The 12701-nt window shown below is 42.3% G+C and overlaps 1 protein-coding gene across 1 annotated transcript in view; it reads right to left on the minus strand.

Moving 5' to 3' along the window:
- Positions 1-2707, minus strand: part of LOC113026276 (aminopeptidase N-like) — a 36776-nt gene extending 34069 nt beyond the window's left edge. The window contains exons 1-2 of the mRNA XM_026174854.1: positions 2574-2707; positions 725-822 (exon numbers count right to left, since the gene is read on the minus strand). Coding sequence (XP_026030639.1) covers positions 725-822; positions 2574-2707 — 232 coding nt within the window. The remainder of the gene's footprint in view (positions 1-724; positions 823-2573) is intronic.
- Positions 2708-12701: the final 9994 nt, after the last annotated feature.

Here is a 12701-nt window from a genome sequence, read left to right on the forward strand (position 1 = left end):
TGAAGATAACTACAAATCAGCATTTATAATTACACACATTAATGACTATATGCAAGAACAGATAAGCCTTGTTTTTCAAAATAAACATGCTAGTCATACACCACAACCATCTCTGCTGCTGCTGTTTTAACTATGTGACTTCTTGTATGAAAAGTGCTTGGTCATTCACTTTGAATACTTTCAGAGGGGTTCTAATTCAGCAAGTCTTTTTTTCTATGCTAATGTATTTCCCTTGTTAGCATTGTGTTAATGGTCTAGTTTGCTAGCTTGCTAAGCACACTACCATGTGCTCAGATGCTATACATATTTGTGTGAATAATGCACATAATCATTGTCACTTTATAACCACATACTGACATATCAACTTCATACAGTGCATAAGAAAAACATACTCAGACAGCTTATCTGATGTGGCTTGGTTCTTTTGGTGCTGATTACAACACACTCTAGGGTCCTCGTGCTAGACATGCATGATGGGAATGACATTCTGAACATCCAATGTGTGTCATAATTAAAATGTTTTTGCTGAAGTAGGATTTGAATTTCAATACAGATTGATATTCCCTATCCTACTTTTGCTGAAATAAAGGACCTAAACACCATTTCAACCACTATGAAGAACAGATAATTAATACAAAATGATAGTCAATGCACTGTCAGTCTTCATATTATACACCTTACTTTAGGCCACAGGGAACTATTTGTACAGTAAGGTTTTACTCACCCGTGAAAATGTAGAGACCATTGTTTGGGTCAGGACTGAGACGAGGCCATATGGTGATGTTGTAGTACTCAGGAATCACATCCATGGAGAGACGGTAGCTTAGGAGAATAAGCACAAAAATAATAGGACTTATTTCAGACATTGCTATCCAGCTTGTTTTATTTATATTTGATCATTTACAAATGTTTGTTCTTGAAGTTGATGTGTTACAAGCAGAAAAAAGGATTGTGCATCAATATTTGAGCAAGTTTAAAAATGCCAAATTATGATAGGGAGACGACTGGGTCAGAGTATCTCCAAAACTGCAGCTCTTGTGATGTTCCCAGTCTGCAGTGGTATTTATCAAAAGTGGTCCAAGGAAGGAACAGTGGTGAACTAGTGACAGGGTCATGGTTGGTCAAGGCTATTTAATCCATGCTGTGAAGGCTGGCCCGTGTTGTCTGATCCAGTAGGCTCAAATTACCAAAAGGTTAATGCTGGTTCTGATAGAAAGGTGTTAGAATACATGGTGCATCACAGTTGTGTTCCTATTTTTGTAGCAAAAAGGGAACCAATGCAATATTAGGGAAGTGACCATGATATTATGCCTGTTCAGTATGTCTAAATAACAGAAATATTAAAAATATATATAAACACCTCAAACAGTACATGACCGTAAACAAACATTTAAATTTCATTTATTCCATTTCATTTATTTATTTATTTCACACATGGTTCAACAGTGTTTCATTTCCTTCATACAAATCCTCCTTCCCATTAATATAACACTGCACCCATGGGTAAAAAGGAGCAGAAGAATAAATTCTTATTAGCACCTGCCCCCTATCTGCAATCTAATTATTCTTACAAGAGGGCGCCAACAACCCAAAAAACCCTCTAATATGTATCTTTATTTAACAATGCAAAACTAACAACAAATCAGTATAATCACAATATACAGCACTAAATGGCAATGAAAAATTTTCCTTCCACATTTAGCCCAAATTACTTTCATGTTCTTCATATTGATTTACCCTTTTAAGTATGTAACACATTTTAAAACTGTGCATATTTGTACAGCTCTTAAGATCATCTTGAAGAGAATTCCATATTCTTATACCCTTAACTGTCGGACACAATTGCCTTTGTGTGGTCCTAGCAAACTGATGCTTCAAGTCAAACGTCCTTCTGTTATCCCCACTTCCTGAACACAATACAGACAAACTTTGTAACTTAAGAGGTAATGTATTATTTCTTGCCTTGAACATAAATAATAATGTCAGTAATTTCACTAAGTCTTCAAATTTCAACAAATTCGATTTTATAAACAGATTATTTGTATGTTCTCTATATTTAACATTATGAACCATTCGTACCACTTTTCTTCTGTAACAAGTATAGAGGATTTATATTAGTTGCATATGTATTCCCCCACTCTTCAGCACAATAACTGAGATAGGAGAAAAATAGTGAGAAATATAAAATACGCATTGCCTTATAATCTAGTATATATCTGACATTATCCAAAATAGAAATATTTTTAAACATCTTTTTTCTAACATGTTCAATATGAGATTTCCATGTTAATTTATCATTCAATACTACCCCCAAAAAACGGTAACTCTCTCAATCGGAACTCCATCAATGGACAGAGTTACTTCCTCGTCTTTTACCCAATTTCCAAAAATCATAAATTTCGTTTCTGTCAAGTTCAAAGATAATTTGTTTACATCAAACCATTTTTTTTTTAGTTCTTCCATTTCAGAAATCATTAATTCAGCTAGACTAGGTTGCAGTAATTATAAGGTCCCTGGTTATAAAATGGTAATAAAAACAATAAAAGGTATGTTTTTGCCAATTAATATCCTACCTGTCCCAAGGAGCTGTAACATCACCATGATCTGTCAGGGCAAGAGTCCACAATGTGACAATGGTTGCTATGGAGACCAAGGCTAAGATTACACACAAAACACACAGAGTACTGACTCTGCAGGTTTTTCCCATTGCAAAGACGTCCTACAGATAGATGTGAACAAAATGGCAGAGTGGAACAAGTCCAGTTGTTGAATAAACCCTGATCTCAGTCTTCAGTGGCAGTTCAGTTGTGAATTAGCAAAGCCCTGTTTAAACTGAGCTTGTCTGGTTTGCTGAATCTCCTGTGAATGACAAAGAGAGGTGACTATCAGCATTTAACTACGACCTCCCCTTCTGCCACAATCAAGTCCTCTCAATGTGTGAAATAAATGGATTATAAATTAGGTTGGCACTTGTGGGAATTGTGCTGCTGTTGACGATGACTTTCCATTTTGTAGTAGTAAACTGCACAATAATGTTTTACTGCCTGTTTACATATCAGTCATAAAACACTGCATGTCCAATGAGAATTCACTCATTGGATAACATAAAGATTCTTATCATCTTTGACTCAGTGTTTAGAGGTCAAACCTTGTAAGATACTGACAACACAAAGGCCCATTACCAGTCATCACTTTTAGCCCTATCTCTTGGTTGTCAAGGCTGACATTTAGAGTTGGGAAATTTGAACAGCGAGATGGTGCAGTATACTGCCTCACAGCTGGTAGCCACCCCAGCTTCCTCCCAAAGACATACATGTTAGCTTAACTATTAATTCTTAACTCACCATAAATGTGAGGTAGATAATGTGCTTAAGCTGTATAAAATGTATGGTCAAAGAAGCTGTTTGTGAGTCTGGAGGTGCAGGACCTGAGTGACCTGAGGTGCTGACACGAGGTAGCAGGTCAAACATAAAACAGGTGTTTGGCAGGGTGCAAGGTGTCACCCGTGATGGCCCTGGTTTTCCTGAGACTGGAGGAGCTTGTGATCATGGGCTGCCTCCAGGGGTAGTAGCCACTCGTTTTTTGGCAGTAAATTACCCTCTGCACAGCCTTCCTGTTCTCAGTAGTGACACTGATTTAGACACCTGTCTACATAGAACAAGTAATGCTGGCTTAAAAAGCATGTTTTCTTTTTGTTGTTATTGTTATTAATTTTGGTCACTTAGGAATGGCTCTCAGGTGGCATCATTTGTCACTTTTCATGTCTTTTCTCTTGTCCTTGCGCACCCTGTAAAATGTTGGATCCAGGGAAGTGGATTGTGCAGTATCACATAGCTTCTATGATTTAAAAAAAATCATCATAATGAGAAGCACACATCATTCCTAAGAAAAAAATAAATTGTTTCTTATTCAATTGAGTAAACGTAATTTTACAAAATGTGCACCAATATAAAATGCCTTTATGTTGTTGGCAGTGAGTGCGCATCACTCACTGGTGTACAGCTGTACACAGCTGCAGAGCTCCACTCACTGTGGGTTCAGGCTAGACTGTAATATTTCATCCAGATAATGTGTCAGGTTCTCTGAACAGACAGTCTGTGAGGTGCACAGGAGAAGATTATATGACAGGCTGTCTTTGGTAAGTAGCTGATTTGTCTGAACTAGTGTCTAATTAATAGTTCAGATTGTTGCTATAATGTGTGTAAATCTAAAGGCTCATTTTGATTATATTACGCACCATACTTTTAGCCCCTCCTTGAATCGCTACCTTATCGTGGTGGAGGGGTTTGTGTGTCCCAGGGATCCCAGGGGCTATGTTGTCTGGGGGCTTTTGCCCCCTGGTAGGGTCTCCCATGGCAAACTGGCCCTGGGTGAGGGACCAGACAAAGAGCGATTCATAAGACCCTTATGAAAAGGACACCGAGGGAACAGTTTACCCTGCCCGGGATAGGGTTACCGGGGCCCCACCCTGGAGCCAGGCCCGGGGAGGGTGCCCGAGGGCGAGCGTCTGGTGGCCGGGCCTTAGTCCATGGGGCCCGGCCGGGCACAGCCCGAAGAGGAGACATGGGCCCATCCTCCCGCAGGCCCACCACCCGCAGGAGGCGCCATAGGGGTCGGGTGCATTGTGTGCCGGGTGGCGGCCAGGAGCGGAGGCCCTGGCGGACTGACCCCCGGCTGCCAAGACTGGCAATAGGGACATGGAATGTCACCTTCTTGGTGGGGAAGGAGCCTGAGTTAGTGCGTGAGGTTGAGAGGTACCGGCTAGATATAGTCGGGCTCACCTCTACGCATGGCTTGGGCTCTGGAACCAGTCTCCTGGAGAGGGGCTGGACTCTGTCTCAGTCTGGAGTTGCCCCTGGAGAGAGGCGGCGGGCTGGGGTGGGTATTCTAATATCCCCTCGGCTTGCTGCCGGTACGTTGGGGTTTTTCCCGGTGGACGAGAGGGTTTGTTCCCTGCGCCTTAGGGTCGGGGAACGGGTCCTGACTGTCATCTGCGCTTATGCGCCGAGTGGCAGTTCAGAGTACCCAGCCTTCTTAGAGTCCCGGGGGGGGGGGGTGCTGGAGGGTGCTCCACCTGGAGACTCTGTTGTCCTGCTGGGAGACTTCAATGCTCACGTGGGTAACGACAGCGAGACCTGGAGGGGCGTGATTGGGAGGAACGGCCTCCCTGATCTGAACCCGAGCGGTGCTTTGTTATTGGACTTCTGTGCTAATCACAGTTTGGCCATAACGAACACCTTGTTCGAACATAGGAGTGTCCATAAGTGCACGTGGCACCAGGACGCTCTAGGCCGTAGGTCGATGATCGATTTTGTAATCGTATCAGCAGACCTGCGACCATATGTTCTGGACACTCGGGTAAAGAGAGGGGCTGAGCTGTCAACTGATCACCACCTGGTGGTGAGTTGGATCAGGTGGCGGGGGAGGACGCTGAACAGACTTGGTGCACCTAAACGCGTACTGAGGGTGTGCTGCGAACGTCTAGCAGAGGCCCCAGTCCGCGAGATCTTCAACGCACACCTCCAGCAGAGCTTCAACAGCATTCCGAGGGAGACTGGGGACATTGAGTCCGAATGGACCATGTTCAGCGTCTCCATTGCCGAAGCTGCTGCATTGAGCTGCGGCCGCAAGGTGGTTGGTGCCTGCCGTGGTGGTAATCCCCGAACCAAATGGTGGACACCAGAGGTGAAGGGAGCCACCAGGCTGAAGAAGGAGTCCTATCGGGCTTGGTTAGCCTGTGGGACTCCGGAGGCAGCCGACAGGTATCGACAGGCCAAGCGGAATGCGGCTCGGGCAGTGGCTGAAGCAAAAACTCGGGTGTGGGAGGAGTTCGGAGAGGCCATGGAAAAAGACTTTCGGACTGCCTCGAAGAGATTCTGGCAAACCGTCAGACGTCTCAGGAGGGGAAAGCGGTGCTCTACCTGCACTGTGTATAGTGCTGGCGGAGTGCTGCTGACGTCGACTGAGAAAATTGTCAGGCGGTGGAAGGAATACTTCGAGGACCTCCTTAATCCCACTGACACGTCTTCCGAGGAGGAAGCAGAGTCTGGGGATGAGGGGAATGACCTGCCAATTTCCGGGGGCGAGGTCACTGAGGCAGTTAAACAACTCCTTGGTGGCAGAGCCCCTGGTGTTGATGAGGTCCGCCCCGAGTTCCTGAAGGCTCTGGACGTTGTAGGGCTGTCCTGGTTGACACGCCTCTGCAATGTTGCGTGGAGATCAGGGGCAGTACCTGTGGACTGGCAGACCGGGGTGGTGGTCCCCATCTTTAAGAAGGGTGACCGGAGGGTGTGTTCCAACTACAGGGGGATCACACTCCTCAGCCTCCCTGGGAAAGTCTATGCCAGGGTGCTGGAAAGGAGAGTTCGTCCGTTAGTCGAACCTCGGATACAGGAGGAACAATGCGGTTTTCGTCCTGGTCGCGGAACACTGGACCAGCTCTTTATCCTCTCCAGGATACTTGAGGGTGCATGGGAGTTTGCCCAACCAGTCTACATGTGTTTTGTGGACTTGGAGAAGGCATTCGACCGTGTCCCTCGGGGTGTCCTGTGGGAGGTGTTGCAGGAATATGGGGTGTCTGGCCCATTGCTACGGGCCATTCGATCCCTATACAACCGTTGCAAGAGCTTGGTTCGCATTGCCGGCAATAAGTCGGACTCGTTCCCGGTGGGTGATGGGCTCTGCCAGGGCTGCCCTTTGTCTCCGGTTCTGTTCATAATTTTTATGGACAGGATTTCTAGGCGCAGCCAAGTGGCGGAGGGCTTTCGCTTTGGTGGCCTCAGAATCTCATCTCTGATTTTTGCAGATGATGTCGTTCTGTTGGCTTCATCGGGTGAGGGCCTCCAGCTCGCACTGGAACGGTTCGCAGCCGAGTGTGAAGCAGCGGGAATGAGGATCAGCACCTCCAAATCTGAGGCCATGGTTCTCAGCCGGAAAAGGGTGGAGTGCCCACTCCGGGTCGGGGATGAGTTCCTGCCCCAAGTGGAGGAGTTCAAGTATCTCGGGGTCTTGTTCGCGAGTGATGGGAGAAGGGAGCTGGAGATCGACAGACGGATTGGGGCTGCAGCTGCAGTAATGCGGACGCTGCACCGGTCCGTCGTGGTGAAGAGGGAGCTGAGTGTAAAAGCGAAGCTCTCAATTTACCGGTCGATCTACGTCCCTACCCTCACCTATGGCCACGAGCTGTGGGTAGTGACCGAAAGAACGAGATCGCGGATACAAGCGGCAGAAATGAGCTTCCTCCGAAGGGTGGCTGGCCTCTCCCTTAGAGATAGGGTGAGAAGTTCGGCCATCCGGGAGGGGCTCAGAGTAGAGCAGCTGCTGCTCCACATCGAAAGGAGCCAGCTGAGGTGGTTCGGGCATCTGACAAGGATGCCCCCTGGGCGCCTCCTGGGTGAGGTGTTCCAGGCATGTCCCACCGGGAGGAGGCCCCGGGGCAGACCCAGGACACGCTGGAGAGATTATATCTCTCGGCTGGCCTGGGAACGCCTTGGTATTCCCCCGGATAAGCTGGAGGAGGTGGCTGGGGAGAGGGAGGTCTGGGCCTCTTTGCTTAGGCTGCTGCCCCCGCGACCCGGCCCCGGATAAAGCGGATGAAGATGGATGGATGGATGGATGGATGGATGGACCATACTTTTAGCTGCTGTGTGCTACATTTTTATGCTTTGTGGTTATCTCTTTGCAGCTAATCACTGGCTTAAGTTCAGTTATGTCTTTTGTAGGTCCATCGCTCTGGTCTCCCTTCTTGGGTCTTAAGACCACAGGGAAACATCACACATCTATCTGCTGTTTGTTCTCATTGCTTAAATATTTTTTGTACAATAATCAAACAATAATCAAATATTTCCATTTATGTAGTTATTTTTTATTTCTAAATATGAAAGAACTCATCTGTGCCACACATCAGTCTTTTTGAAATTGCCGTTTACCTACAGCTGTTATTTCTATTGTGCAGCGGTGGATGTGCTGATTTATCACTAAGCTTCACTTTAATACTAAACAACATTCAAGAATTCTAGAGCATGTTTTGAAGCACTCCCATTCAGTCGTGCATGTGCAGTTATATGTGTTTGCTGCAGACTGGACAACTTTTTGTTGGGAGGTTTTATTGTCAGTAATTTGGCCAAAGTTATAATTGCCAGATTCTGACGTGCATTTCCTTTTCTGATTCTCGTTTTGAGATATTTTTTTTTTTTAATTTTTTAAATCATAGAAGCTATGTAATACTGAACAGATTAATGGGACAGCATTGCAGAGGCTTCCGAATTTGCCTTAGAATCCTCTGGTTTCAAATATTTCTACAACATTAAATTCAAACTGAAAATGCAGACCATAAGATAACCCTATATGCTGATGATGTAATACTTTTCCTTGGGAACTCACAAATCTTTCTTCTGAAGATGATCACACTTATAGATAAGTTCTCATCTATATCAGAATACTCCATCAACTGGAATACGTATAAATTTTTCTGCCTGGTTTTCAGATTTGTCAGGGTTGAATCACATTCCTCAACTGCAAATAGTAGAGGATGATCTCACACGTTGGAATACTTGTATGAATCACAGAGAGGGTAGCCAAAATTAAAATGATGGTTATGACTATAATCAACTACTTGTTTTTACTGATCCCAAATAAACCCTCTGTTGATTGGTGTAGGTCACTAGATCTTAAATAATTTAAAATTTAAAATCAAAACACAATTTGTATATTACTCATTTTTAGACTAGATTTTTAGACTTGGTCCCCACTGAACAGTTCCATTGCTTAATGGGGGTGGTCAGCTGTAGTCTTGTCTCTCCACATACTTAGCAGGGGTATAGTGGATATATTGGACAAAGGAGGCTGTATACAGAAATGTAAGACCGGAGGAAAGGAGGAAGACCACTGAGAAGATTTATAGATTTATTGAAGAAGGGCTAGGATAACAGAGGAGGATATTGGGGATAGGGAACAGCTACTTCTTTTGGTCACTGTCTGTAGGGGACACCACAGCAGACCAACTGCCTCCATATCATCGTAAGTGCCAAGTTTTGGTAAGATAATTTAGTAAAGACAAAATTATATTGCATAGACTATGTTAGTGTAGTCATCAAGTCATTACTGAGGCTGACTTTGACCTTAGAGGTTTAAAGTATTCAAGCAAGCTAAGATTAGCCATTTATTTGTAACTTAGCTAAACTGCATCAGCTATCTCTTTTTATAGGATATCCAGGCCTCTTATATCTTTAGCATATGCCTGTTGGAGTACATCTAAGATATATTTTATTTGGGTTGAAACTAATTGATTTCTGTCATCTACGGTAGTTTCATAGAGAAACATCCCGTGCCCTTTCCATGACAATGGAAATGCCTAAGTGAGGCGTGTAAAATGTAGAAATAACTAAACTGTATCTAATTTTTTACTGTACAGCAGGTAGTGTCATGTTTGCTGTGTGGCAGGATGCAGGACCCTAATGCAGGACTCACAGAAAATGAAAGAGTGAACTAAAGGAGGCAGCTTTATTTAGGCTGTAAAAAACTCTTCAAACATACAGAAAACCAAACCAAAAGTGAGGAACTAGAAATACGGACAAAAATCAATACACTATGACACTGGGAAGCTAAGGAACTAAACTGGGAAACACCTAGGAAACTATGAGGAGCACTGAGGGAAAAAAACATAGAGGGTGGTGCAATGTGACAACAAGCAGGGGAACACCGAGAACTAAAATACACAGGTAGGATCACGAGAGGTTGTAAATTATTAAATTATTCAAACTAAGAAGAAGAACAGAAGGTTGATTTAGAGATAGTGCTTGGAAAACTGGAAAGTACAAAGGTTACAAATGGATGTCATGGATGTGATAAGTGTTTAACTCTCCTGTTCATAATCACTGTGCTTTATAGCTGTGTGACAATAAAATGACACTCATAAAGTAAAAGTGTTATGAAAAATTGTTTCTGTTAAACTATAACTAAAGGTTCAAATATAAGACAAATCACTTGGAGACCACACATGATGAAATAAAAATTTTATAATTTACTTATTAAGAAATGTATTGAAACAAAACTTGCATAGATTTCTTCTGAATAGTTTTTCTTCCATAAGACTGTAGTGAAAAGAAAATTTGGTTTGCTACCAAATACAAATTACATAGCATTTTGTTTTATCTTATTCTCAGTAAAACTTAATTTCCTATAGGAACCTATTCAAGGGATTAATAAAGTTCTATCTATCTATCTGTCTGTCTGACTGTCTGTCTGTGCAGGCCCAGACCAATCTTGAACCAATTTAAACACTTAAAAAACATCTGGTGAAGAGCTGAAGCCAGACGTTCAGAGGAACGGACGTCAGTGTAAACAATCAGTTTCCCAAGGAGATCCTGAAGAGACACAAGGTCCTTCCCAATCTGAAAAAACTTTATCCAAGAAGGGTCTTGAGCTTTTGTCACAGTCAATAATCTGTATGTCAACAGGCAGCTTTATCAGGACCAAAACAACACCCTATGGCTATGACTCAGGTGACGTGTATTTACACGATTGTCTTTTGCTTTTCTCTTTTCACTTTTTGTTTTCACTCTCCTTTTCCACTAATCTAATGGAATTGACTACATAAAACAATTAGCAATAGCCAGCAAAGCCTGTGTACCTGTTTTTGTTTTTGTAACAGAGGTGCGGTCTGCTGCTCCACTGCAGAGGCGGGATGGTGCAGTGGGCTCATGGATCAATGCCAGGGTGGCTGGCAGGGCAGCTGCCCCCATTTGGCTAAGTGGGCTGACAGGAAAGCTGCTGGGAAAATCAACAATAACACTTGTCAAAGACACATTCCTTCAACTGTCAGCGATCATGCACTGCTATCTTTCCACTGACATAGCAAAGAGTCACATCACCAATTAGGAGCTAGAGATTTAATACATCATTGCTAAAAGAACAAGATTTCATTAATTATTTCAAAAAGAAGCAGATAATGTAGTTAGATAATAATGAACTCAGTGAATATCCCCATGTATTCTATGGGAAACGGGAAAGGTAGGAATGTAGAGCAAAATTTAATGTTCATATAAGAAAAAGAAGGAAAAAATGCTTGTGTCAGAACTAGGACAAAAAATAAATAATTGGAATCAGCCTATGTTGCCTCACCACAAGAACATATAATTAACAACCTGAGAAAACTAAAACTAGAATAAAATGACATCATTAATGAGAGAACAAAATGTCTGATGCAAAGGCTGCATTTGGAGAACGTTGAACATGGTAATAAATCTGGAAATTCTTTGCTAACAGGTTAAAGTTAAAGTTAGTAAAGAAATGGAGGAACGCACGGATGTTGCTGAGACATGTGCCCCCAGGTCTTCGGTACTCTTGGGAGCTGCGGATGGTTGTCCTGGTTCCATCTACGTCTGCCTCATTATCAAGTACATTTGTGTCAAAGACACTCTCTCTATCTCTTTCTTTGTCACTGATTCACACTACGACAAAAGTTTGGATTTATGTATCTGTGTATTGTGTATTTTCTATTTTTTGTATTCCGGATGCTGTATGTTTGTTTTTTCTTACAGGTGTAGCAGATTTCTCTATAATTGTGGGGACTTTATCTTACAATATAAAGCACCTTGAGGACGCTATGAATAAAAACTGAACTGAATTGAATTAAAAAATAATTTGAATCAAGAAGAAAGAGAGTTATGGATGTGTTGAAGAATAACAAATTGTGACTTTAAAGGTTGTTAGAATACAGACACTGTCCATTTATGTTTAGAGACACCAAAACATGGTAGTGAAGTGCCCAGGGCCACCCAAAATATAGCCACTTGTCAATGACAAGGCACCCAGGCCCTAAATTATATTTTGTTTTGTTTTCTGTTTTCTCTAAATGGGACCATAAATAACAAAAATCATGCTGCACTTTAGGTATGAAACTATAAATGCAGTAGTTTATGAGATTCTTAGTCAAGTGAGAAGTTAGCAAACTTTCTTGTAGTATGTAGTATGGCTTAGTGTACTATGTCTGTCTTTTATTTGTAAGTAATGCAAATGTAGTTCCAAAACTTTTTTCACTGTGACTGGATGGCAGCTTTAAACATCTAACCTTATTTTGCATGCCTCAGTAATATGTTCTGGGCTTTAAGTTAGAAGTGCGGTAAAGTTATGTTGAAACATGGTAAAATATCAATACCAACAAATAGTGCGTTTCAGTGATCTTTATGAACTTTATGTTCTAACATGGATTTGACATACTCAGAATAAAAACTTAAAAATTTCAATATGTTCTTTCTTTTCATTAAATGCAAGAGCAAATATCAAAATCAATTCTCATCAGAAAACATCAGAAACAGTAATATTTTAAATATGACTGAGTGAGCAACAATCAAATGTAATCATCCTGAGGTAACTGAGAGGCTTTCTTGAGTTTTGTTTCTTCCAAGAAAAGTCTGCTCTATCCTCAGCAGATGACATTCACAGCAAAATCTCCAGTGTTAAATTAACACTAGAGAGTGTCTATATGGGTGCACACCTCTGAGTGTTAAATACAACACTGTTGAGTGTTAAATTAACACTTTTGACAGTGTTATATGTTTAAAAGTAACCTAGTCAGTTTTGAAGATTAACAATGGCTAACACTGAGCAGTGCTGATTTTCTAACACTGGAATATTTCTAACATTTTGAGTTATTTTCCAGTGTTAGAAAATCAGCACTGCTCAGTGTTAGCCATTGTTAA

The sequence above is a fragment of the Astatotilapia calliptera genome, chromosome 7 (genome assembly GCF_900246225.1).
Source record: "Astatotilapia calliptera chromosome 7, fAstCal1.2, whole genome shotgun sequence".
NCBI lineage: Eukaryota > Metazoa > Chordata > Actinopteri > Cichliformes > Cichlidae > Astatotilapia > Astatotilapia calliptera.